Raw genomic sequence first — 26,324 nt, forward strand, 5'->3', positions numbered from 1 at the left:
TGCCCAGACTCGGCCAGGAGCCGCGGAGGCAGCTCTGCTGGAGGGCCCCGCGCCTGACGGGGCACCGACTCAAGCCGCTTTGTCTCCGCCGCGGAGCCCCGGAAGGTCGCGCCGCGCCGACGCCGGCAGCGCGGGCTTTGTCGGCCCCTCGCAGGCGGAGCGGGTCTCCGCGGCGCGGGCATGTCCCTGGTAGCTGGCGCCTGGGGCGGGCTGGACGGGTCACCCGCGGGTCTGGAGGCCGCATCTCTGCGGAGGGCCTCGAGCCCGGGTAGTGATGGAGGCCTCATCTGGGGCGGGCTCTGGTCAACAAGGCGGCCCGCCGCTTCTGCGGGGCTAGGAGTAGCCAGAGGCTTTTGGGGGCGCGGACCCGGTGGAGCCCTCCAGGCGGCTTTGCGGTATCGATCGCCTGCGGTGCGAGCCGTTGCTGCTCCCGCCTCCGGTTGGATGCTGGGCGCGAGCCTCCCCGGCCTCCGCCCTCCCCGCCGCTCTGGGTCTCAGTTTCCCGATCTGCAGAATAAGAGGCTCTGGCGTGTAGAAGCGAGCGCGGGGCCTGGCTCCCAGGGCTGGGAAGGGGCGCCACCACGCACGCGGGCCGCGGGCGCGGAGGTCCTGAGCACGGAGGCCGTGGGCAGGCCGCCCCTCCTCCCCCGCTGCCTTCTCCGCCTTCCCACCCGGGAAACCGAGACTGGGTGGGACTCCACGCGGGAAGGCCCGCGGGGGAGGCGGCTGTCCACGCTCCCCCCACTCGGGCGTGGTTTGGCCGCCCCATCGCGCAGGGTCCGCTGCGCCGCGCTTGAGATCTGGCAGCCCAGCCCGGACTCCCAGCACGACTGCGGGGCACAGCGTGCGAGCTCCACCTTGTGGCGTCTCAGGGGCTCTTCCGCAAGGGAGGCTGAAGCCACCCCGTGTGGGGTGTTGAGAGGATTCGTCATCACTCACAACCTTGACTTGCGCGTGCTGAAGGTTAAACTGCCGGTTAATGTTTGCCGAAGAGAAACCTCAAGCTTCCTTGCTCAAGGACAATAATTAGCGTCTGGCGAGCCCACGCACTGAGGGGGTGGGGGGAGCTGACTCCAGCAAGGTGTCCAGGCGGCATCGGGGGGGGGGGGGGTGGGGTGGGGAGCGGAGTGGGTGCTTCTACGGCAGAGGATCATCGCAAAAGACGCAGAGAGGCGAGCACTTGGCAACTGCTAATATTTTATCTTGTGTATTTTTCCTTAAAAATACATGACGCTTCAAAAGTTCAGAGCAACGAAATAAACCCAAGCAGGAGCGAGAGGAATACTGCATCGTCACTTGCGGTCTGTGTCCTGTCGCCGTCGTCGCTCAGATGACCTTCGGGTCTCTGTTTCCATGACCACAAATAGCATCTGTGGCAGGTCTGGTTTCGATTTGACCTTAATCGACCTGGATTCACGAAGGACCTGAGAAGCCCTAAGAAATGAAAGATTAATCCGGCCCAGCGGACCCGCTAGTTGCTCACCTCACAAAGTCCGCTGGACTGGGCTCATCCTGTTTCCGGGGCCAGCGCGGCCTCGCACACAATGCATGCCTGGGCTGCAACCCGAGACCCGCTCTCCTATCCGCGGCTCTGCGGGAGACGGACAGATGAGAGCGCTCCGGAGACTGGTGGGTCGGCCCTTCGTCCCTCCGAATCCTGCCCCTCCTCCGGGGAAAGGGCGGGGACACCTGGGCTGGAGGAGCGTGGGGATGTCCGCGCAGAATCAAGCGCTCGGCCTCAGAGTGCCCGGGGACGGAGACCTCCCGGGGACGGGGCCCTCCCGGGGACAGGGGTCTCCCGGAACCTGACAGAGGGCGGGGGCGCCAGATGGAGGTGAGAGGCGGCCCCGAAAAGGGGCCGGAAGGGGCGGCGGCGGAGGTCCACAGAAGGGCGCGGCAGGGACCTGCAGAAAGTCGGTCCGCAGGCCGCCGCGGGGCAGGGCACGGGGAACCAGGGCCGGGATTTCGGGCGAGTCCCGAGCTCGCTGATCGGAGCCGCCCGCCAAGACCTGCGGGGGTCGGAGGCAGGCTGTTTGTTGGGCGAGAAGTCCCCGGATCGGGGCTCCCTTCCGGTCTGCAGAGGTGGGCCCGGGCTGGTCCTCGCAGCTGCAGAAACGGGGGCATGGAGGATGCGCGCGAGCCGCCTCATCCCAGATACAGCCTCGGACCCTGGAGACCAGCTCGCGGGCCCCCCACCCCTGACGCCCTGTGCGCCTGCGCGCGCGTTAAGGTGCGCCCTGCTCCAGCGTTCGCAAGCGCCCACCGCACATGCGCCTCGCCTTCCCCTCGGGTCCGCTTCGGGCGAAGGTCTGGCTGGGGCGCAGGGTGCTGGACCTGTCCCCCACCAGCATCACTTAGGTTCTCGTGCAGGCCGGACAGCGCCTCCAGACTCAGCAGCCCCTGGCCACTGCACCCGCTCCTCGTCCCGTGCGGGGCCTGTTTCCCACCTTCATCTCCGCGCTGCCCCTAAACTCCGTCTCCATTCACCTGCTGCTGTTCCCAGAGCCAGGCATCCGGAATAGCATGTCCACACCGCCCACCACCCCATCCCTGGGGGTTTTCCGCTCCCTTCAGAGCCCTGCACGGCGCCTCCCCTCATCTCCTTGGTCTTCGCGCGGGCGACCCCTCAACGCCGGGCGCCTTCCCTGGCCACGCCGCAGACCCCGCCCCTCCCCTTGCCCTCTTTCTCTGTGTCTCTGACACCCTACGTGTTTTCCTGGTGCGTTTGTTACTGCCTGTCACTCCCCCGCTGGAAGCAAAGTTGCGTGAGATCCCGGATCTCGTCTTTCTGGTTCACTGCTGTATCCTCAGCACCTAGAACCGTAGATTTATTGCCCAGAGTGGGAAGGCAAGCCTTCCTCACTCACTGAATGACTCCTCCCCACCATAGCTAACGTTTGAAGGCTTTCATGACCAGCCGCCGCAGGCCTAGGCGGTCTCCATCCACGGTCTCAGGGAATTAAGTAATTTATGCTCCCTTGGCGACCTGGCAGCCTCCGCCCTGCCACCTGGGGTCGGTTCTCATCGGGTGACTTGCCGCTTCCTGCGGATCTGCGCTCCCAGTGAGACTCTCACCGCAGGCAGCCCATTAGGGAGCTTCCGCGTGACTCCAGCGGGATCGGACTCTCGCGTTCCCACCTGGCTTCCCTCTGTGGCTTCCCGCTTGGGGGGAAGTCACTTAGCCTTATCGGAACTTGGCGGCCGGCCACGGTGCCCGGCACAGACCTGCCCGAAGACTGGTGGCAACATCTTTGGCAAGGTCCTGCCCTGGGAGGCTATTCCCCGCCCCCCTCCCCCCACCCCCCCCCCGCCTCCCCCCACCCAGCCGTTTCTCACCATCCGGTGAAAGCAGGTCTGTTTCCACCCCTCCATCGCCCCTACCCGCGCCCCCGCCCCGTGTCTGCCCCCCAGCTCAGTTCCTGGCTGGGTCAGGCGCTCGGTATTCGACGGATGAATGTGTAAGTAGCCTTCAGGCTCTGGAAATTTTTCACGAAGTCCTGAGCCAAACATCCTTCTACCATGAAACCTGTATTTAAATATTAAAAAAGTAATAAACATGACACAGCACTTTATACCTGGGAGACAATTTGCCAGAACATGAGAGGTAGTATAGCATTACTGGGAAAAGATCGACAATCCCATTTCTGAACAGTTAACCACTTTGTGAGTGTCTCGTGAAATATCGGGGGGAGCAGGCCACTGTTCTTTGGGAGAGTGGAGAACCTTCAGTGTGTACTGAGCTTTCAAAAGATTGAATGAGCGTGTGTGTGCGCGCGTGTGTGTGCGCGCGCGCTAAGTTGCTTCAGTCGTATCCGACTCTGTGCAACCCCGCGGACTGTGGCTCACCAGGCTCCTCTGTCCATGGGGTTCTCCAGGCAAGAATACTGGAGTGGGTTGCCATGCCCTCCTCCAGGAAATTTTCCTGACCCAGGGATCGAACCCAGGTCTCCTGCATGTCCCGTAGTACATGTGGATTCTTTACCGCGGCACTACCAGGGAAGCCCCTTAATGAACATACTCTTTTGTAATCAAAAATGACAAGACGGGGATGTCCCTGGTGGTCCAGTGGTTAAGACTTCACCTTCCAACGCAGGAGGTGCTGGTTTGATCCCTGGTCCTGGGAGCTAAGATCCACATGCCTCTCGGCAAAAAACAAACAAACAAACAAAAAAGCACCCAAAACATAAAACAGAAGCAATGTTGTAACAAATTTAATAAATACTTTAAAGAAATGACCCACATCAAAAAAATCTTTAAGTGAGAGGTGGGAGGGAGACTCAAGAGAGAGGGGATATAAGTGTACTTAGAGCTGATTCACGCTGTGGTACAGCAGAAACCAACACCACATTGTAAGGCAAATATTCTCCAATTAAAAATAAATTTTTAAAAGTGTAAAAAAAATCTTAAGAAAATATATGAGGCAAACTCTAAATAGATGGTGAATGCCTAGGAAAGCTTACCAACCTAACAACGGGGCATCAGGGCGCTGAGCCTCCTGGGGGTGCCTTGGGGCGTCGCCCGCCTGTGTAGGGGCACCGCTCTAGGACAGGAAGATGCCCTCTTGTTGTGCCAGGGGTGTGCGCACCGGCTGCCGCCAGCCTGGAAGTCGCCATCAGCATCAGCGGGCTCCCACTGCTCCCTGCGGCTCAAGGTGCCTCCCAGGTGCCCACACGTGTAGGTCCATGTGGCCCCTTCTCTGAACAGGGCGGGGCGCCCAGCCAGTCTGTGGAGAAGCTTCACAGAGCTCCACTCCCCTGGGGCCCCAGCTCAGGGTGTTGTGCCCTGAGCCACAGCAGGCATGCCTGGGAGGCAGCTGGGCAAGACGAGGGGCAGGGGCCCGGGAATGCCTGTCCATCTCCGGGAAATGCTGGCAGGGCCGAGGGGCAGTGGGACCCGGGCTCAGAGCAGAAGGCGAGGGGCATCTCTGCTGCCTGCCCCGTGCTGTTTGGCCCACGCAACTCCTCTCTGCCTCTGTTTCTTCATCTGCAAAGCGGGGACGTCGCCACCGCCAGCTTCAGACAGATCGCCATGCTGGGACTGGTGGGCTGCAGCCCCGCAGGGGAAAGGCGGGAGCTGCCGTCGGCCACTGGGTCCTCTCCTTTCTCCTCAGGCTCAGGGCAGGGTCCTGCTCCTGACCATCTGTGCGGCTGGTATTGGTGGAACTTTCCAGTTCGGCTACAACCTCTCCATTATCAATGCTCCGACCTTGGTATGTACCCTGCGTGCCCACTGTCACCACCCGAGCGTCCACAGCGGCCCACGTCGCATCTGCAGGCCGCCATCCGCTTGGTGGAGCTTCCTCCCACGCCTCCGCCTCCACTGGGCTGTTCCCCAGGCCCTGCGAGTTCAAATCCAGCTCTGCAGTCCCCCCTGAAACTCACACGTACTCCTGTGTCTCTGATGTCAGCAGACGACTCCCCCTGTGCCCCCAGGGAGGAGGTCCCGCCTGACTCTGCCCTCCCTCCTGGGAAAGCACCAAGTCCTCCCTGGCCGTCTCTGGCTCGGGTCTCTGCCATGATCCTAGTTCAGACCCATCCTTGCTGCGGGGGTCGCTCGCCCCGCCTCCCCACCGGCCTCCCTGCCTTCAGCCTCTCCCCTTGTGGGTCCTCTCAAGTCTGATCAAACCAACGCCCTGCTCAGAAACCTTCTGTGACTCCCAGTGCCTGTAGGATTAAGGACAGACTCATCTACCTGAGGGCTTCCCTGGGGGTTCAGATGATAGAATCTGTCTGCACTACAGGAGACCTGGGTTCAATCCCTGAGTCAGGAAGATCTCCCAGAGAGGGGAATCTCCAGTCTTCTTAGCTGGAGAATTCCATGGACAGAGGAGCCTGGTGGGCCACAGTCCATGTGGCCTCAAAGAGTCAGACATGACTGAGAAACCAACACATACATCTACCTGAAGTCCAAGGCCTCCTGGGGTCCGAACTTGTCCACCTGTCTCCCGCCTTGATTCCCCCAACTCCGTGCCCAGAGCAGTTAAACACAGACACCCCACTTGGGCCAAGCCCTCCCTGCCCCTCCTGCAGAAGCCCCTCAAGAGCCACCCAGATGCCATCACTTGCTTGAAGCCTTTCTTCAGCAAGCTCCCAGCTGGACTCAGCCTCCTGCTGGTCCCCTCTCGGGGTCCCATCATCTCTGAGTCCCTAGCAAGCTCGCCAGGGCTGTGCCCATGCTCAGCGAGTGCCTGCGGAAAGGCGGCATCTCTCAGCCCCGGTGATAGAGGCCGCCTCTGACCCACCTGACTGAGGAGGTTATGTGTCCCGTCACATAGCTGGGGCTGCAGGAAAAAAGGTCCTAGGATGGAACTTGGCTCTCCTGTCCCTTCAGGGTTAGGGTTAGGGTACAAGAGAGCAGCTGTCAGCGAACTCACTTCCCATCCAGGAACGGAGCCTGGGGGACAAACGCACCTCCAGCTTCTCTGATACCCTGCTGATGCTCGCTGACGGCCAAGTCGATCAGAAAGCTGGCCAGTGGGGGAGGCTGATGATGTGGCCCAGGTGGGATTGGGGGAGAGACGGGCCTGATCCTGGACTCAGAGGGGCCACATAGACACTGGCCAGCTCTGAGCTCCAGGACACACGGCACAGCACCCCACACTCAGGGGAGTTCCATCCCCCCAACAGCGGGCAGGGGGGCCGGGGAGGCTTGCCTGCCCTGCGGGGGCAGGGTCTGGGGGAGAAGGCCTGTTGTGGGGAGCCCCCACCCCGAGGTGGGGGGGTGCTGACCGGCATCTGTGTCCACAGCACATTCAGGAATTCACCAATGAGACGTGGCAGACGCGAACCGGCCAGCCGCTGCCCGACCACCTGGTCCTGCTTGTGTGGTCCCTCATCGTGTCCCTGTATCCCCTCGGGGGCCTCCTGGGAGCGCTGCTCGCTGGGCCCCTGGCTGTCACGCTGGGAAGGTGAGTGCTTCCCATGGACCCCCAAGTGCCTCTCAACAAGGGCCATCCTGGTCCACGGGCTGAGGGGTGGGGGCAGGTCACCGGGCAGGCCCAGGCCCAGGTCAGCTCTGCACCGGCCCCGGCTCTGCCTGCTGCGTCACTGAGAAGCCCACATTTCCCGGGGACGTGGGAGAGGAAGAGTCCCCGCTGGGAGGGAGGGAGGGAGGACCCACGTCTGACAGGGGAACGCCACGCAACGCAGGGCAGCGCAGCGCTCGTTCAGCCGTGTCCAGGCCTCCCGGCCCATCACCAACTCCCGGCATTTGTGCAAACTCATGTCCATCGAGTCAGTGATGCTGTCCAGCCATCTCATCCTCTGTCCTCCCCTTCTCCTCCTGCCCTCAATCTTTCCTAGCATCAGGGTCTTTCCCAATGAGTCAGCTCTTTGCATGAGGTGGCCAAAGTATTGGAGCTTCAGCTTCAGCATCAGTCTTTCCAATGAACACCCAGACTGGTGTCCTTTAGGATGGACTGGTTGGATCTCCTTGCTGTCCAAGGGACTCTCAAGAGTCTTCTCCAACACCACAGTTCAGAAGCATCAATTCTTCGGCGCCCAGCCTTCCTCATGGTCCAGTTCTCACGTCCACACATGACTCGTGGAAAGACCATGGGTTTGACTAGATGGACCATGAACAGGAGCTTTCTCCCCGAGGCCCCCTTTGTATCCACCTGAGGCAGCTCTTAGATCGCAAGCAGGAGACAGACTCTGAGACGTGGAATGCTGTGAGAGCGCGGAGGGCCCTGAGGCAGCTCACCGGACGGAAGCCGGGTCTGGAGAGGGCGGGCCTGCAGCCTGGGCTCTCCTGGGGGGTCGGGGCGGGGGTCGCCTTGAGCACATCAGCTCCGGCCACACTGAGACTGCACTCGGCCTCAGAGTCCTGGGAGACAGCTTGTTACTGGCTGAGACAGCAGGGGGAGGCAGGCCAGGCTCCCACCATCCCCTCCTTGGCCGCCGGGCCGCCCAGCACGCGTCAGGACCGTTCTCCTGTATCTTGGGCTCGCCACTTCGCGGTACCCAGTCCCGCCCCTCCTGAGCCCGCCCAGGGCACTGCCTCGCCACGGCCACCAGCGCCGACACACCCGAGCTGAGCTGCCCGCAGGCGGGGTTTCCACGAGGCGGCCAGCCTGCCAGCCCTGCAGCCCTCTCATTGTCCCGCCGTCTACATGCTGATGGTAAACTTAACTGCCCTCAAGACCTCACACGGGAAGAGAGACGAACAAAGGGGACAGACAGAGTAACCAAGGGACAGGAAGCTACTGGCTGAATTTGGCTTAGAGCCCTAGCCTTGGAAACAAGGGACAGGTCTGCTCCGGGGTTTTGGAGCCGCGCACGCTGTCGCCCGCCTCGCTGACGTCCATGCTCCGGTCTCCCAGGCCGGTTTCGGGTCAGCGCTTCCAGGGGCTGCAGCTCTTTGCCCACCGGGGTGACCCCAGTCTTTGCGCTGGAGTGGGTGCCACAGTCCTGCCGGCCTGGGCCCTTTAGCAGGCTCTACCCTCTGAGGCAACCAGCTCCTGCACCGCAAGGCTCCTGAGATGACGCCAGGTGCCGTGGGCTCTCGTCCACCGTTACTGAGGTAACCACCACTGTCAGAAGCAGACGTGCATGAGACGTTGTGTTTGGCTATTTAACAGAAGCATCAATTGCAAGCAACAGAAAACCAGGACTCAGCTGGCTAAAACAACAGCCAGACACCCCAGTCTGATGTTTCTCCGCTTTCAGGTTAAGAAGATAATAATTCACTGAAGTTGTGGCTTCGCTGCAAAGTCCGAGGTCTTGCATTCTGATTCTCTGGAGGCACTTTCAGCACTACAGTCTAAAGGGTCGGAGGGCAGAGCATCTGGCAGCTGGTCTGGACTACTGGCCCGCTGCTGAGTGGGCCAGTAGAAAGCACTCCCCTCACAGGACCCTGCTTTGCAGATCACCTGGGGCAGGTGTCAGGTCACGACACCCACCGAGGGGCAGGCTGCCTCCAAACTGGAAAGAAGCCATCTGAGATTTTTCCCATCCTTTTCTTTTTTCAAAATTACAAGCCGCGTCTGGCCCGTTTCCCCATCAGGACCTGAGCTGCAGGATCTCCTGGGAGCTCACATGGTGACCTCAGGGTGGCGCCTCCGAGCGCAGAGTCAGGAGCCCAGAGCCGACGCTGACGTGCCCAGTGCCCCCTTCCCGGTTTGCCAGTCTGTCCCGCTGAGCCAGCTGGGCAGGGGCCGTCCAGACGTCCTGCTCTGGGCAGTGACTCTGATGGATGGAGGGCGCGGGAGGTTCCCTGGCTCCCCCTCCCTCCCTTCCCAGGCTTCCCTGGGTCTGAGAAGTCAGATGTCGGGCACTTGCCTTACGAAGGGCTTTGAGGAGAGCGCTGCTCGGTCTGTAGGGATAAACGCATGAAATACAAGTTCTGTCCATTCAAGCTGTGATGGAGGCAGAAAGGACAGTAGTCTGGGGTATGCTGGGGACGGGGGGCTTCCCTGGTGGCTCAGATGGTAAAGAACCCGCCTGCCAGTGCAGAAGACCAGGGTTCGATCCCTGGGTCGGGAAGATGCCCTGGAGGAGGGCATGGCAACCCACTCCAGTATTCTTGCCTGAAGAATTTTATGGACAGAGGAGCCTGACGGGCCACAGTCCATGGGGTTGCAAAGAGTCAGACATGACTGAAGCAACTTAGCAGGCACCCACTGGGGCTGGGGCTGGGGGGTTGGCCCCTGGGGGCATCCCATGGGTGACCCCAGCTGCAGTGGCCGGCGTCACTTCTGTGCAGGCAGCTCACACTCCTCACACACACACACACACACACACACACACACACACAGGGGCGTGATCAGGGCTGGCTGTGGATGCAGGGAAGGGTCCCTGTGGGGGAGAGGGGTCGTCCTCGGCACTGAACCTGAGCCTGCCTCGCCTGTGCTCCGCTTCCCCAAGGAAGAAGTCCCTGCTGGTGAACAACGTCTTCGTGCTGGCCGCCGCAGCGCTGTTTGGTTTCAGCCGCAGAGCAGGCTCCTTCGAGATGATCATGCTGGGAAGACTGCTCGTGGGCATCAGCGCAGGCACGGAGTGGGCCTGGGGGTCGCCTTTCCTTCCCATTGCCCCGTATTCCTGTCATTCATTGATTTCCTTTCCAGGCGTGCTCACCATTTTTTTTTTCAGAGTGACTTACTCATGATTTGTCTTAAAAGGCTCATGTAACTAGGCAGTTGAAGTGGATCTAGAAAAAACGGAAACGCTCGAGGACAGGCGTCCCCGAAGGCTAAGCCCAGAGCTTCCTGGCGGTCAAAGCGTAGAGGCACGGAGGAGACCTCTGGTCATCCCCACAGAAGCCGAGGAGCCTGCCAGGGACCTCGGGCTCCTGCAGGGGTGGGGTGTGGAGCAGAATCTTGAGCGTGTCCCCCTGGGCTTCTAGGGGCGCCATCATCAGTCCCCTCGACGCCCCACTGTGTATACAGCCGGGTGCCCATCTCTTTATTAGGCGTCTATTCCTGTGACACAAAGCGCTCCACAATTCAATGGCTTAAAGCCAGCAATGCTGATCCACTCGCGGTTTCTATGGGTGAGGAACCCAGAGTGTCTTAGCTGGGGGGTCCTGGTTTGGGGCCGCTCGGGAGGCTGTAATGTGTCAGGCGGGGCTGCGGTCAGCTGAGGTTTGGCCATGGCTGGTGGGCCTGCTGCTGAGATGCTGTCGGCCTTGTGTGCGGTTTCCCAGGGGCTGCGCTCCCCAGCCTGCACGGGTCTCCCAGCAGGGCTGCTGAGTGTCCGTGCAGCACAGTGGCTGGCTTCCTCCAGGGGAAGTGATGGGTGGCAGAGAGCCCGTGTGTGTGAGTGTGTGTGTGTGTGTGCACGCACATGCGCGCGCGCCTGTGTGTGGGCCCACAAGGAGAGAGTCCCGGGGAGGCTTATGGCCTGATCTCAGGAGTCACACACCGTCAGCTTTGCCACGAAGCGAGTCACTAACAACAGCCCACGCTCAGGGAACAGGCCAGGTCAGACGGTGCCTTTGTGCCCCGAGTTCCTAGCGCAGAAAGAACCCCTCCCGCAGCATCTGCAGCACGAGTAGGCTACCTCTGAGAATTTCTGGCCATCAGCGCAACCCCGCTCCTCTCAGCTCCCCCAGCCAGTGCTCAGAGAGGCAGGGCCTTGTCGGGGGCCTGTTTCCCGACCTGAGGGCAGGGAAGGGCTGCAGGAGCACCCCAGCTGTGTTCCCTGGCAGACGAATGGTGCCCCGGCACTGCCAGCTGTCACCCTCTGGGGTGGGCGGGGGGGCGGCGCCTGTCCGTCCTAGCACCCCATGGAGTGCTTGGGCGCTGGGGGCCTCCCTGGGGCAGGTGGGAGGGGGACAGCCTACAGCTGATGGGTGCCGGCTCCCTCCCGCCCCTCCCGCTCCCCAAGGGTGACCAGGGTTTCCCTCCTGGGAGTCCTGAGGGAGGACTGGAGTCCTTCCTGCCCGACGGCGGGGAGCGGGGGCGAGGCGGGGAGGAACCCCCAGAGCGCCCAGGCTGAGGGAGGAACCTGGAGGCCCGGCCCGTGGCTGACCGTCGCCCTGCACGGCCAGGTGTAGGCATGAACGTTCAGCCCATGTACCTGGGGGAGAGCGCCCCCAAGGAGCTCCGAGGGGCCGTGGCCATGACCTCCGCCATCTTCACCGCCGTGGGGCTCGTGATGGGTCAGGTGGTGGGACTCAGGTACACGCCGCCCCTCACCCCACGCACACTGAGTGGTTAGAGGGCAGCCTAAACTTCCCCCTACCCCCAAGTAGGTTCAGACGTGGCTTCCTTGGACGAAGGCATTGAAAGCCGTCCATGGGCTTCTGGCCAGCATGCTGTCTGTCAGCCTCTTCCAGCCCCGAAGGACCAGGCGGCAGGGATAAGTCTGGACAGAGGACGGGGGCAGGTTTGGGCTTTGAAAGGGAGCGTGTACTGTTTGTCCCAGAAAAGAGAGGCGAGGGCAGAACCTGGCGCCCTGGGGAGAGCCCTGGAGAGAGGAGCCACCAGGGATAGGGGAGGCCATGGCCCTGCCCTGCTGTGGGTCCCCAGCTGGGTGTCCGACCCAAAGCTGGCTAGGAGGAGGCACAGGGGAACGTGGATGGTGCCCTCGGGGGCGGGAGGGAACAGGGCTCCGACCAGGCAGCGCTGGCCCAGCCCCTCCTGTCTCCCCAGGGAGCTCCTGGGTGGCCCGTAGGCCTGGCCCCTGCTGCTGGCCAGCTGCCTGGTGCCCGGGGCGCTCCAGCTGGCCTCCCTGCCCCTGCTCCCTGAAAGCCCGCGCTACCTGCTCATTGACTGTGGAGACCCTGCGGCCTGTCGGGCAGGTGAGCCTCTGGCTTGGGCCCCCGGACCACGCTTGCCCAGAGCGTGCAGGTCGTCCGTCTCACGTAGGAAAAGCTGTTGCTCTCTCTGCGCCTTAATTTCATGATGCATCCGTCCCTTCGACGCTCTTTATCAGGGGCCTGTCCTGAGCGGCAGGGCAGTGGGAGGGAACAGACCCAGCCCCTGCATCTGGGAAGCCCCAGGTGGGTGCGAAGAAAGACCCCGCCGCCCCTGCCACAGGCAAGACGATGAAACCCCGAGCAAGGGCTCAAGGGCCTAATGCCAGCTAGGCTGGTGGTCTCACCTGCTAGCCAAGGCCACAGTAAGGATGCCCGAGGAACAATCCCCAAACGTCCGGCTTAAAACAGCAATCCTTTACGGCGGCCTCCTCTACTCATTCACTTGTTGGGCTGGGCTGAACGACCCTGCTGATATCAGCCCGGCTGGCCCAGGGTGCCAGGGTCCCAGGGTCAGCGAGGGCTAGCCAGCCCAGCCTGCTTTTGCTGCCGGTTTTGCTCATCTTGGTCACTGTCGAGGGTCAGCGGGGCATGGGCTGATCTAGGACCGTCCCAGCTGGGCTAACCCTGAGGCCCAGAGCGAGTCAGGGGGCAGAGCCAAGGGGCGGCGCGCACACGCCCACTTAGTGGGAGCAGCTGCCAAATACCGCAACCCCAGGAGCGGTGTGGGCACGGGGACCCCTGGAGAGCCGAGGCGGCAGTGGCAACCGGCCACAACTGCGTCCTGTGTGAGGCACCCGCAGACCACCGGGCTTCTTAAAGCCTTTCTGGTCCGTGGGGCTGTGAAGTGACCCGGAGCGGGGTGTGGGGAGCTGACTATGGGGGCCACCGAGAGGCTGGGGACTCTGCCCCTCCTCCTCCCCCGTCCCTCCCTTCCCCTCCCCCTCCCCCTCCCCGTCCCTCCCTTCCCCTCCCCCTCCCCCTCCCCGTCCCTCCCTTCCCCTCCCCCTCCCCCTCCCCGTCCCTCCCTTCCCCTCCCCCTCCCCCTCCCCGTCCCTCCCTTCCCCTCCCCCTCCCCCTCCCCGTCCCTCCCTTCCCCTCCCCCTCCCCCTCCCCGTCCCTCCCCTCCCCTCCCCCTCCTCCACCCTTTCCTGCCCCACTCCTCCCTGTCCCCTGCCCCCTTTTCTCCCCCTCCCCTCCCCTCCCCCATCCGTCCCCATCCTCCCCTCCCCTCCCCTCCCCCATCCGTCCCCATCCTCCCCTCCCCTCCCCTCCCCCATCCGTCCCCATCCTCCCCTCCCCCTCCCCAGCGCTTCAGCGGCTGCGGGGCCCCGCGGACCTGGCCGGGGAGCTGGCCGAGCTGGAGCAGGAGCGCGCCGTCTGCCGGGGCGGGCGCGCGCGGCGCCCGTGGGAGCTGTTCCGGGAGCGCGCGCTGCGGCGGCAGGTGGCCAGCCTGGTGGTGCTGGGCGGAGCCATGGAGCTGTGCGGGAACGACGCGGTGAGCCGGCCGCGCGGGGCCCGGGAGTGCGAGCGGGCGGGGAAGGCTGGGAGCCGGGGCAGCCGCTGCCGGGCGCGACGCGAGCCGGCGCGCAGCGGCCCCTCTCCCCGCAGACGTACGCCTACGCGTCGGCCGTGTTCAGCCAGGCAGGGATCCCGCAGGACAAGATCCAGTACGCGGCCATCGGGACCGGGGGCTGCGAGCTGCTGGCGACGCTGCTCAGCGTGAGTCTGCTGGGGCCGACCCCCAGCGCCTAGCCCTGCGGCGAACCCTCGGGGTGCTCACCTTGGGGGTGCAGACTGCCGGGGTGGAGACCCTCGGGGTGCTAAGGCTCCAGGCACCACAGGCCTCCAAGCTAAGGCACTTCCACTTCAGGTCACTGTGTTAAAATGCAGGGAGCAAGCGAGCACTTATTGAGCACCTGCTGTTTGCCAGGTGCTCACACCGCCATTTTGAGATGGAGAAACCCAATGGGTGTTGAGTGACCCTCTGCGAAATTAATAATGTCTTAATCCGCGAAGTGGCAAACCGCGCCCGCCCCTCGCCAGCTTCTGCATGACGCCCCTGCCGACTGCGGGCCGGCAGCCTAGCGGCCCTTGACCGGGGCTGCAGCGGTGAGCCAGCCAGGGCTCCTTCCCTTCGCAGTGCCTGGCGATTGAGAGGGCGGGCCGGCGGGTGCTGCTGACTGGGGGCTACAGCCTGATGACCTGCTGGGGGAGCGTCTTCACGGTGGCCCTGTGCCTCCAGGTAGCTGGGCCCTTTGGCGGGGCGGGCGAGGGGGTGGGGGTGGGGAGGCTGGGCCCCGCCCACTTTCCCTTCGCCCCGCCCCCTGCCCCTGCCGCAGGGCTCCTTCTCCTGGACGCCCTACCTGGCCATGGCCTGCATCTTCGCCTTCATCCTCAGCTTTGGCATCGGCCCTGGTGAGTTGGGGCCCCGGGGGCTCCCTCCTCTGGGCCTGGCTGAAGCACCAGGGGTGTCTGGGAGAAGGATGAGTGGGTGTGCCTAACCCTAACCCTGACACCCTCACCCCCGCCTGGTACAGGCTTCTGGGAGGGCGTGGCTGGAGGAAGGCTGGGGGGGCCCACTTTCTTGTCCTGGTAGGGGGGCAAGGTGGGGTGAGGCAGGCCAGGGAGCTCCGACTGGCAGCGCCCACGTCTCTACACCCGCTTCCAGCCGGAGTGACCGGGATCCTGGCCACGGAGCTGTTTGACCAGATGGCCCGGCCTGCTGCCTACATGGTCTGCGGGGCGCTCATGTGGACCATGCTCTTCCTCGTGGGGCTGCTGTTCCCCTTCCTCGTGGTAGGCCTGCCTGCCCCTGCCCCCTGGGGGTGGGGGGCCTGCCTTTGTGGTGTGAGAACCCCCGCCCCGGGGAGGCTCCATCCGTCCAGGGAGTGAGAGCCTGAAGGGGGAGGGGGCTCACCTGAGCCAAGAGGGCGGAGGCCCCGTGCGTCGGGGGCTCCATGGGCTACAGCAGGCCTCGGGTCTCTTGCAACCTCCAGGAGGGCTTGTCCCACTTCATCTATGTGCCTTTCCTCTGTGTCTGCGTCTGCGCGGCCGTGTACTCGGGCATCTTCCTCCCCGAGACCAGAGGCAAGAGCTTCGTGGAGATCTCGGAGGAGCTGCACAGACTCAACTTCCCAGGGAGGAGCCGAGGCCCAGCGTGGGCTGGCCCCGAGGTCGTCCGGTCCACGGAGCTGTAGCTCGGCCGGCACAGCGGGGGCCAGCCCCGGACCCTCCTCCTCCTGTGGAGCCCCTCAGTGTGCAGGCCTGGTGCTCAGCCTCAGAGAGATGGTTTCAGGGGCCTCTCGGCGCCCTGTGTCTGGAGGCTGTCGGCAGGAAACCAACAATGACAAACTCAGAGAAACGCAGGGGAAGAAAATACAGCTTGTGAAACCTTGGAGAGGGGCATGGTCACGAAAGGATTTTGTGAGGAATTGACTTTTTTAATCAAATTTTTTGAGGTGTAATTTACATGCAATAAAATGCATCCACAAGTGTACATCCCACGAGTTTTGACACGTGTGCATACCTGTGAACCACACCACGACCCAGGGAGACCGCTCACGCCATCCCTCCTGCCGCTTCGTGATCAGTACCCCCCACCCCACCCCCGAAACCTTGGACCTGCCTTCTGTTACTGGAGGTCAGATTTCTCTCTCAGACCATTTGACAAAATTCCCCACTGTGTGCATGCGTCTATGTTTGGTCTTGCTCCAGATAAAGTCTTTGAGACTCATGCATATTTCTGCATGTAGCAGCACATATCCCTTTGTGTGGCTGAGTAGTAGTTCACTGTATGGATGTACCATTTGGACTGGTTTTAATTGTTGGCCATGATGAATAAATCTGCTGTGAACATTCCTGCACAAGGTGTATAGACATGTGCCTTCATTTCTTTTGGGTAAATGAATTGCTGAGTTTAATAACGAATGCGTGTTTACCTGTAGAAGAAACTTTTCCACAGTGATGATACTGTCTTACATTCCCACTAGCCATCCACGAGACTTCTGGAACCTCCAGTCCTCCTCAGCCCTTGGCATCATCAGTCTCTTCAAATCAGCCGTCCTGCTGAGTGTAGTGGCACCTCGTGGTGTAATTGTGGGATTTCCCTGATGGGCAGTGATGCTGAGCATCTTTTTATGTACTAATACAAATGGCACGCCATTCACAGATCTCCTTTGGTGAAGAATCTGTTCAAATCTTTTGCCCATTATTTAAAAAAAAATTTTTTTTTTGAGCAGTTTCAATTTGACAGCAAAATGGAAAGGAAAGTACTGGGATTTCTCGTGTGCCCCTGGCCCCCATACATGCACAGCCTCTCTCATCAGTGTCCCCACCAGAGCCGATGTCTGTTGCAACCCACAACCCCATGTTGACGTGTCATTATTATCCAAAGTCCACGGTTTACACTGGGGTTTTCTCCTCTGTATTTTTCATGCTAATTTTTAGCTACTTTTCCACGCTAATATTTTCCATGCTAACTTTCTCTCCTGTACATGCTGTGGGTCTACAGATGTATGGTGACATGTATCCACTCTCTGCTGTACCTGGTCATCCCTTTCCTGCGCTGCACACCCCCTGTCGATCACTTATCTTTTTACAGTCTACAATTGTAGCTGAAGTTGAACGGTTCTATGAAGACCTACAAGACCTTGTAGAACTAACACCCAAAAAAGATGTCCTCTTCATTATAGGGGACTGGAATGCAAAAATAGGAAGTCGAAACACCTGGAGTAACAGGCAAATTTGGCCTTGGAATGCGGAATGAAGCAGGGCAAAGACTAATAGAGTTCTGCCAAGAAAATGCACTTGTCATAGCAAACACCCTCTTCCCACAACACAAGAGAAGACTCTACACATGGACATCACCAGATGGTCAACACCGAAATCAGATGGATTATATTCTTTGCAGCCAAAGATGGAGAAGCTCTATACAGTCAGCAAGAACAAGACCAGGAGCTGACTGTGGCTCAGATCATGAACTCCTTATTGCCAAATTCAGACTTAAATTGAAGAAAGCAGGGGAAACCGCTAGACCATTCAGGTATGACCTAAATCAAATCCCTTATGGCTATACAGTGGAAGTGAGAAATAGATTTAAGGGCCTAGATCTGATAGAGTGCCTGATGAACTATGGACAGAGGTTCGTGACATTGTACAGGAGACAGGGATCAAGACCATCCCCATGGAAAAGAAATGCAAAAAAAAGCAAAATGGCTGTCTGGGGAGGCCTTACAAATAGCTGTGAAAAGAAGAGAGGTGAAAAGCAAAGGAGAAAAGGAAAGATATAAGCATGTGAATGCAGAGTTCCAAAGAATAGCAAGAGGAGATAAGAAAGCCTTCCTCAGCGATCAGTGCAAAGAAATAAGAGGGAAAGAACAGAATGGGAAAGACTAGAGATCTCTTCAAGAAAATTAGAGAGACCAAGGGAACATTTCATGCAAAGATGGGCTCAATAAAGGACAGAAATGGTATGGACCTAACAGAAGCAGAAGATACTAAGAAGAGGTGGCAAGAATACACGGAACTGTACAAAAAAGATCTTCACGACCTGGATAATCATGATGATGTGATCACTAATCTAGAGCCAGACATCCTGGAATGTGAAGTCAAGTGGGCCTTGGAAAGCATCGCTATGAACAAAGTTAGTGGAGGTGATGGAATTCCAGTGGAGCTGTTTCAAATCCTGAAAGATGATGCTGTGAAAGTGCTGCACTCAATATGCCAGCAAATTTGGAAAACTCAACAGTGGCCACAGGACTGGAAAAGGTCAGTTTTCATTCCAATCCCAAAGAAAGGCAATGCCAAAGAATGCTCAAACTACCGCACAATTGCACTCATCTCACATGCTAGTAAAATAATGCTCAAAATTCTCCAAGCCAGGCTTCAGCAATACGTGAACCGTGAACTCTCTGATGTTCAAGCTGGTTTTAGAAAAGGCAGAGGAACCAGAGATCAAATTGCCAACATCCGCTGGATCATGGAAAAGCAAGAGAGTTCCAGAAAAACATCTATTTCTGCTTTATACTATGCCAAAGCCTTTGACTGTGTGGATCACAATAAACTGTGGAAAATTCTGAGAGAATGGGAATACCAGACCACCTAACCTGCCTCTTGAGAAATCTGTATGCAGGTCAGGTAGCAACAGTTAGAACTGGACATGGAACAACAGACTGGCTCCAAATAGGAAAAGGAGTACATCAAGGCTGTATATTGTCACCCTGCTTATTGAACTTCTATGCAGAGTACATCATGAGAAATGCTGGACTGGAAGAAGCACAAGCTGGAATCAAGATTGCCGGGAGAAATATCAATAACCTCAGATATGCAGATGACACCAGCCTTATGGCAGAAAGTGAAGAGGAACTAAAAAGCCTCTTGATGAAAGTGAAAGAGGAGAGCGAAAAAGTTGGCTTAAAGCTCAACATTCAGAAAACGAAGATCATGGCATCCGGTCCCATCACTTCAGGGAAATAGATGGGGAAACAGTGGAAACAGTGTCTGACTTTATTTTGGGGGCTCCAAAATCACTGCAGATGGTGACTGCAGCCATGAAATTAAAAGACGCTTACTCCTTGGAAGAAAAGTTATGAGCAACCTAGACAGCATATTCAAAAGCAGAGACATTACTTTGCCACCAAAGGTCCATCTAGTCAAGGCTATGGTTTTTCCTGTGGTCATGTATGGATGTGAGAGTTGGACTGTGAAGAAGGCTGAGCACCGAAGAATTGATGCTTTCGAACTGTGGTGCTGGAGAAGACTCTTGAGAGTCCCTTGGACTGCAAGGAGATCCAACCAGTCCATTCTGAAGGAGATCAGCCCTGGGATTTCTTTGGAAGGACTGATGCTAAAGCTGAAACTCCAGTACTTTGGCCACCTCATGCGAAGAGTTGGCTCATTGGAAAAGACTCTGATGCTGGGAGAAGGGGACGACCAAGGATGAGATGGCTGGATGGCATCACGGACTCGATGGACGTGAGTCTGAGTGAACTCCGGGAGATGGTGATGGACAGGGAGGCCTGGCGTGCTGCGATTCATGGGGTCGCAAAGTGTCGGACACGACTGAGTGACTGAACTGTCAACTGAACTGAACTGTCCTTTCTTAATCCTGCTGTTACGCAGCCTTTTCAGATTGGGTTCTTTCACTTACTAATGTGCATTTTAGTTTCTTTCCTGTCTTTTTATAGCTTTTAAAAGTCCATTTCTTTTTGCACTGCATAAAATTCCATTGTCCGGATGTCCACAGTTTATTTTTGGTTGCTTCTGGAAATCATGAGTAAGTAGGTATACGCACCCACACGCAGGTGTTTGTGTGGACATACATTCTTACCTCGTTTGGGTGAATACTAAGAAGCATGATTGCTGGGTCACAGAGCAAGAGTCTGTGTAGCTTTGTGAGAACCCGCTAAGCTCTCCTAGAGTGGCTGTGCCAGTCTAGTTCCTGCCAGCTGCGAGCGGGCGTTCCTGTCGCTCCGCACCCTCAGCAGCGTTTGGTTCGTCAGTGCTCCGGATCCTGGCCGTTCTGTTAATAACGGGTGCATGGTGCCATTTTGTTTCTGTGGTTTGTACTTCCCTGAGTTCAAACCTGGAGCGTCTTTTCATATGCTAATTTTCCACCTGTATATATCTTCTCTGGTGAGTATCCCTTTAAAGTGACCAATTTTTTTTTTTTTTTAATTACTTGTTTTTGGCTGTGCTGGGTCTTTGTTGCCGAGTGGCTTCTCTTGTTGTTGGGCTTGGGCTCCAGGACGAGCAGCCTTCAGGGGTTGCAGTCCCCCCGCCCTGGGGCACAGGCTCAGTAGTTGAGCCTGTAGAGTACGTGGGATCTTCCTGGACCAGGGATCAAACCTGTGTCTCCTGCATTGACAGAATTATTATTATTTTTTTACCAATGAGCCACCAGGGAACCCCCTGTTTGGTCAATTTTTAAAAATCAAGTTGTTTGCTTTCTTATCATAGCCTTCAATCAGATGCGTCTTTTGCAAATATTTTCTCCCAGTCTGTGGCTTGCTCTCTCACCTTGACAGTGCCTTCCGCAGAGCAGACGTTTGTAATTCTACAGAAGGTGAGCTCATCGATTCTTTCGTGGCTCGTGCGGCATCTAAAAATCGCCACCAAATCCATAGTCGTCCAGACTTGCAACCAGCGTCCAGCAATGTTTTCAGCTGCGCCCCACAGCTTGCAGGATCTCAGGTCCCCAACCAGGGGTTGAACCCCGGGCTCTTGGCAGTGAAAAGGGCCAGGTCCCAACCACTGGGCCACTAGGGAACTCGATTATTCATTTACTGGTAATGGATGTGCAGTGGTGCCGGCGTCGTTCACTGAAAAGACCATTTTCCCTGCTGGATTGCCTTGGCACCTGGGTACAAAAGCCAGCTGGCCACTGTTGTGTCATGAAGACTTTGTTGGCTTCCACAGGGAGCAGTGACTGCCAGGTTAGCAGTCAGGGAGTGAGAACTCTCTGAGCCAGGCTCAGGGGAGGTCTCGCGGAGAAGTCACCTGGGACTGGCTTCCTGCAGACAGGCCCAGCTGGGGCTCCCTTGGAGGCAGGAGTGTTGGAGGATGGGAATGAGGGCCTCTGGGTCCAGTCACCGCAGTGCTTTCTGGAAGGCAGGAGTCGGCACTCTGGGAGCCCTCCGTGCGGTCTCCCAGCTTCTCTCTGCCATCCATCCGCCCCAACTTTGCCTCTGCTGACCAGCCTCCCTGGATCCTCCTTGGGCTCCCGGGAGCACTACTGGCCTTGTGATCCTGAGGTGTACTGGCTAGGAGCAGGGCAGGCGTCCGGCTGGGTCTCGGGTCTGGGACTGCATGGTCACACTTGAGCGCGCTGCTCCCCAGCATGGGCTGCAGAGGCAAACCCAGCCCAGGCCCAGCCCTTGGGCCACGTCCCGCTTGCCATCCACCCAGCTGAATTGTCTGTGAAAGTGTGGGGTGAGTGTTGGGAGTCCTTGTTGCCCAGGGAACACCCCCAGAGGGGTGAGACAGGGATGGGACCCCACGGATAGGAGAGGCTGTGCCAGGGGAGGTGGACGGGACACGGCCTGGCCTTGGCTCTGGTGGGATGGGGGCGGGGCGGGGTGGGGAAGGGACCGGGCCAGCAGGGAGGGAAAGCCCAAGGTGCCACTGGGGTCAGGCCTGTCAGCCCACTCGCTGCTCCAGGACAAGTGGTGACAATGCAGTAAGATCGGGGAGCATTTACTGAGCACCTCCTGCATGCAGGCGCTCTGTGCTTGAACTGTAATCTCTCCCATCTTCACCTACGTCTGCGAGAGAGGAATTCCCCTATTTTGAAGTTTTCTGGCTGAGACTCAGAGAGTTTGTTCACAAGGTTCAGCCCAGCTCGCCCCCTCTGAACCGTGTCCCGTCCTGTGGGGAGACCTGGCCAGGCCCGCTGGGGCCCCACCAAGCCTTGGCCCTGCTTTGGTAGCGTGGTGGTCTCCTGGCGGACACCCCTCTTAAAACCCTGTCCCTTCAGCCGGGATGGTGGCCCCCAGGTCTCCTTCTGCTATGACTAGAGGGGAGGGGGTTGACTTGGCTGGTCTTTGCTGCACCTTTCACCGCACTCAGCAAACAAGAGTGCAGGTGCTTGCTGAGGGCTCTGCACCAGCTGGATCCTTCCACGAGAGATGAGCCGTGAGTGCTGGGGGAGGGACACCGGGGAAGGAGGCTGGTAAAGGCACCCTGGGAGCCGCTGGGCAGGGGGCCGCCCATGGATGGGGACTGGAGGACAGCAGTCGCCCTCCCTGGGCACCCCTCCCAGCCTGGCTGACTCAGGCCCTGCCCTCGGAGATGTTCAGATCTGGGCCCAGCTGCCAGCCCTCTGGGCATGCTGGGTTCCCCGCAGCTGTCCCCCACATCCTGAGGTTTGCTCCTTTCCTGGTCTCTGCCCGCAGCCCTCACCTGTGGGGCATGGCCCCTGGTGGTCCCATCTGACGGCCCATCGGGCAGTCCAGTCCAGGTTCCAAGCAGGGCAGGAGGCAGGGCGCGGGGCCGCGGCCCCATCTGCAGGGAGCTGCTCCCTGAGGAGTCTGCACGTCACGTGGACACAGCTGCCCGGGGGTGGGGGCCACGCCCGGTTGCCAGTGGCTCTGGTGGTGAAGGTTCTAAGCAAACAGAACCGGGATGCTGTCGGTGAGGAGGGGGTGGATGGTCGGGGGTCCAAGGCCTCCTGGTGCGCAGGTCAGGCTACTGCTCGGCGGCTGATCACAGAGGCCCTGGGGACGCAGGGGTGGCGCTGCTCTGTTGCCCCTAGAACAAATCACCACAAACTGAGCAGCTTGAAACAACACCTTTATTATCTCACAGTTTCTGCAAGTCATCCGTTGAGCACAAAGTGACTGGCCTTCCGCTTCAGGCAAGCCAAGGCATCTCAGGGTCAGCCAGGGAGGAGCCCACTTCTGAGGTCATTCGGGATGCTGGCAGAATTCAGTGTTGGCAGAAATCAGCTCCGGATGACTGAACCCCCTTCATCTACAAAGCCGTTTACAGCACTTCTGAGTCTTTCTGCTTTGAGGCTTTCTGACTGCCCCTTCCGTCTCATCTGCGACTTGAGATGGAGAAAATCCTCTGCTTTTAAGGGCTCACGTGATCACATCGGATAATCCACGCTAATCCACCCAGATAACCCAGATCCTCTCCCCACTGTACAGTCTGTCACCCTAACTACATCTGTGAAGTCCCTTTTGCCACAAAATGTAACATATTCACAGGTTCCAGAGGTTAGGGCGAGGTCGTCTTTGGAGGCCCTCTGCCTGCCTGAGTCACGTGTCACAAGTCATGGGCCCAGAAGTCCTGGGCCACTCAGGGGCCCAAAAGAGACAGTGCCCCTCCGCATGGTGGGCAGCGTGGTAACTCACAGATAGAAGCGGGTCGGCAGCCAGAAGGAGAGGGCTTTCCCCAGGAACAGAGCCCAAGGCGGATGGGCAGCAGCAGGCCAGCAGCGTTCCAAGAACAAGGCCCAAGCCAGGGGCCGGGAGCACGGCATCGCAGGGCAGCACACAAGCTTCAGAGACCCAAGGAGGGCGGGCCGAGACGCTGGGTGGGGACCAGGCCACCCAGGGCTCTGCGACAGCACCGCCCCGAGGGCTGGAAGGGACCATCGCCAGAAGTTAGGCTACCCGGTCCCTCTGGAAAGTTAGGCCCTCTGGAAAGGGGGCTCCACCGTCATGCCCAAATTACCCATGCGGAAACAGGCTCAGAGAGGTCAGCCAGGTGCCCACGCTATGAAGAAGTGGGATTGGGAGCCTGCCACCTCCTCCGATGCCCTTCTACAGAGAAAGTACAGGCACTCCTGGGAAGGTCAGGGGTGAACAGAGGCGATGCTGACCAGGGAAGGCTCCCGGTGCCACAGCAGCAGCCTGAGGACCACAGGCTCACCTACCCCTCATTGGCGCAAGTGTCTCTGCCAGGGGTGGGGCTTCACCGTGTCACCCGCTTCCACTACAGAGAACCGCCAAGCAGGCGCCGGCTGCTGAATCTTCTGCTTGGAGTCTCTTGGGTCTCTTCAGGTATCACTGGGCAGGTCACAGGACCGTATGGATTCGCGGCCCCAGGCGGCTCACGGAGACTGGGCGGGGTGGGCAGGAGGGGTGAGGACCCAAGCACAGTGGAGGAAGGCCCATTTCACTGGCAGGCGTCAGGGACAGGCGAAAGGCAAGCACCGGGATTTGGACATAGAGAACAGGCTGCGCGGGCTTGCCTGCTGGGGCTCGGGGGAGCGCCCGAGCTGGAGGCGGGCATGGAGGGCATCCGTGGTTAAGAGAGCCCTGGGCACAGGTGGCCGGCTGGGGTAAGAGCAGGGACGGAAGGGGCCTGGAGCCCACCTTTTACAGAGCATCTGCCCAGCTGGGCCACGGGACCTCCTGCCTGAGTACACCTGGTCCCACTGGCATGGGGGCCGATGTCCAGGCCAGCATGTATGGGGCCCCCCTTAACCAAACCACGCCTGCCAGAGGCCAAGAGCAGAATCTCCCCAGAGAGATCTGAGACTTGGCCCAACCAGCACGCCGCCCCAGTGCCTGACAGAGCTCTGCTCCCCAGCGCAGCCCCATGACCAAGGTCTCCTCAGAGAGGGAGCTGGGCAGCCTTTCTGCTCAGGGACGGCAGGGCCTGCAGGCTCAGCCCTGGCCCTGCCCTCTTCCTGCCCTGTCAGGGCTAAGTTCATTCACTCCTTCATTCAGCCAGTATTTAGTCCACGTCTCTCATATGCCTGGCACCTACGGGGTGCGCCCTGAGCTGACCAACAGTGGAAGAGAGAGACCTCCCCCCCAGGGCTCTGAGAGACAGCACCCCCAGAAGACCTGATGGGGTGGGCTTCCCTGAGGAGCTGACATTTTCAGCGCTGCAGAGAGGTAGCCCGGTGGGCTGAAGCTTTGCGGACTGCCTCTGGGCACCTCCGGGCAATCTCACCCACTCCAAGAGCTGGGTGCAGGAAGGCCCCTGGATGGCGACGCGCTGTGGCAAGCGCTGCCCACATGCAGCAATGACCACCGCTCTCCATCACTCACACGCACATACACACACGCACACACATACACACGCATGCGCTCAAGACTGTGGCCCTGGAGACTGCGGACACACAAGGACTCCGCCTGCGACCTCCTGGAGCGCCAGGGGTCCTCTGTCCCGCTAACCGCTGTTCCCAGCACACAGACATCCCTGTGACTAAGTCAAAGGGCTGACAAACCAGGGAGCGGCCGACTTCCGGCCGCCGGGCGGAGAACGGCTTGGACGGGGCGCGCTGGGCCAGAGGCGGTGACGTCACCGGCCGGGAGCGCGCCGCCGCCCGGGGGCGGGGCCGGCGGTGACGCCGAGGGAGGCGGGGCCACGTCGGGCCGGGGCTGGGCGGGGCGCCGGGCGGCGGTCACGTAGCTCAGGTTCCCGGGCTGCCTTAGCGCGCGCGTCGGTCGGGTCCTGCGTGCCGGTCCCCGCCGTCCCTCGCCATCATGCCGATGTTCGTGGTGAACACCAACGTGCCCCGCGCCTCCGTGCCGGACGGGCTCCTCTCCGAGCTCACGCAGCAGCTGGCGCAGGCCACGGGCAAGCCGGCGCAGGTCTGCGGGGAGGGCCAGGCGGGGAGCGCGGCTCCGGGATGGGGCCCCGGGCCGGGAAGGCGGGCGGCTCCGGGATGGGGCCCCGGACCGGGAAGGCGGGCGGCTCCGGGATGGGGCCCCGGGCCGGGAAGGCGGGCGGCTCCGGGATGGGGCTCCGGGCCGGGAGCGGCGGGGGCGCGCGAGCCGGCTGACCGCGGCCCCTCGCCCGCAGTACATCGCGGTGCACGTGGTCCCAGACCAGCTCATGACCTTCGGGGGCTCCAGCGAGCCCTGCGCGCTCTGCAGCCTGCACAGCATCGGCAAGATCGGCGGCGCGCAGAACCGCTCCTACAGCAAGCTGCTGTGCGGCCTGCTGACCGAGCGCCTGCGCATTAGCCCGGACAGGTGCGTGGGCGCCGGTGGGCGGGGGGCGCGCGGCCCCGGCGGCCCCCGCACGGCCGGCTCAGCCTCGCTTCCTCCCTCGCAGGATCTACATCAACTTCTGCGACATGAACGCGGCCAACGTGGGCTGGAACGGCTCCACCTTCGCCTGAGGGACGCGCCACGGGTTCCCAGGGCCCGCAGCCCTGGTGCGCACGAGTTTCCCTCTCGCCCTGCCCCCACCAACCCCGCCTCCCTGGAAGGAGCAATAAACGGTGTGGAGACGCCGGCTGCCTCGGCTCTTTTTGGCTTGCAGAGGAATCGGTGCAGGGTGGGGCCGGTGAAGGTGGAACCGAGGCCGGGACGTGTTATCCCCGGAGTCTGCAGCCTAGCTTTCCACGCCTCAGCCCCCAGTAGAGGGCCCTCACTTGGTTGGCATCCTGCCTGCACCCAGACCCAGGAATCCAACTCAGATCCAGAACCCTCCGTCCCCCCTCCCCACCCCGACCTCCCGCAGAGGCCCAGCCACCACGTGGGTCGGGGCTGGCGGGGGAACAGGGGGAGGGGTCAGAATCCCAGTAGAGGCGCAGAGGGGAGGAGACAGAAACGTGGGCTCCGTCGGGGTCACTGCCTCGATGCCGCCGCCCGCCTCAGTGTCGCGATTTGGGAAATCCCCCTGTTCTGGAACTTGGGAACCATTGTCTGGTGTGGTGTTGG

The 26,324-nt window shown here is 60.2% G+C and overlaps 2 protein-coding genes across 2 annotated transcripts; both read left to right on the forward strand.

Moving 5' to 3' along the window:
* The first annotated feature begins 1,744 nt into the window (after positions 1-1,744).
* SLC2A11 (solute carrier family 2 member 11) lies at positions 1,745-15,975 on the forward strand. The gene is given in 12 exon segments (XM_068989929.1): positions 1,745-1,834; positions 5,111-5,209; positions 6,747-6,907; positions 9,864-9,988; positions 11,488-11,617; positions 12,092-12,240; positions 13,506-13,693; positions 13,807-13,917; positions 14,339-14,440; positions 14,538-14,613; positions 14,867-14,994; positions 15,195-15,975. Coding segments are annotated over 12 exon segments (1,476 nt in total). The 5' UTR covers positions 1,745-1,828; the 3' UTR covers positions 15,396-15,975.
* A 9,071-nt stretch (positions 15,976-25,046) lies between these two features.
* MIF (macrophage migration inhibitory factor) lies at positions 25,047-25,880 on the forward strand. Its single transcript, XM_068990165.1, has 3 exons — positions 25,047-25,247; positions 25,459-25,631; positions 25,714-25,880. The coding sequence occupies exons 1-3, from the start codon at positions 25,140-25,142 to the stop codon at positions 25,778-25,780; spliced, it is 348 nt and encodes a 115-aa protein (XP_068846266.1). The 5' UTR covers positions 25,047-25,139; the 3' UTR covers positions 25,781-25,880.
* The last annotated feature ends 444 nt before the right edge of the window (positions 25,881-26,324 follow it).

This window comes from Capricornis sumatraensis, chromosome 17, assembly GCF_032405125.1.
Source record: "Capricornis sumatraensis isolate serow.1 chromosome 17, serow.2, whole genome shotgun sequence".
In the NCBI taxonomy this organism is placed as follows: Eukaryota; Metazoa; Chordata; class Mammalia; order Artiodactyla; family Bovidae; genus Capricornis; species Capricornis sumatraensis.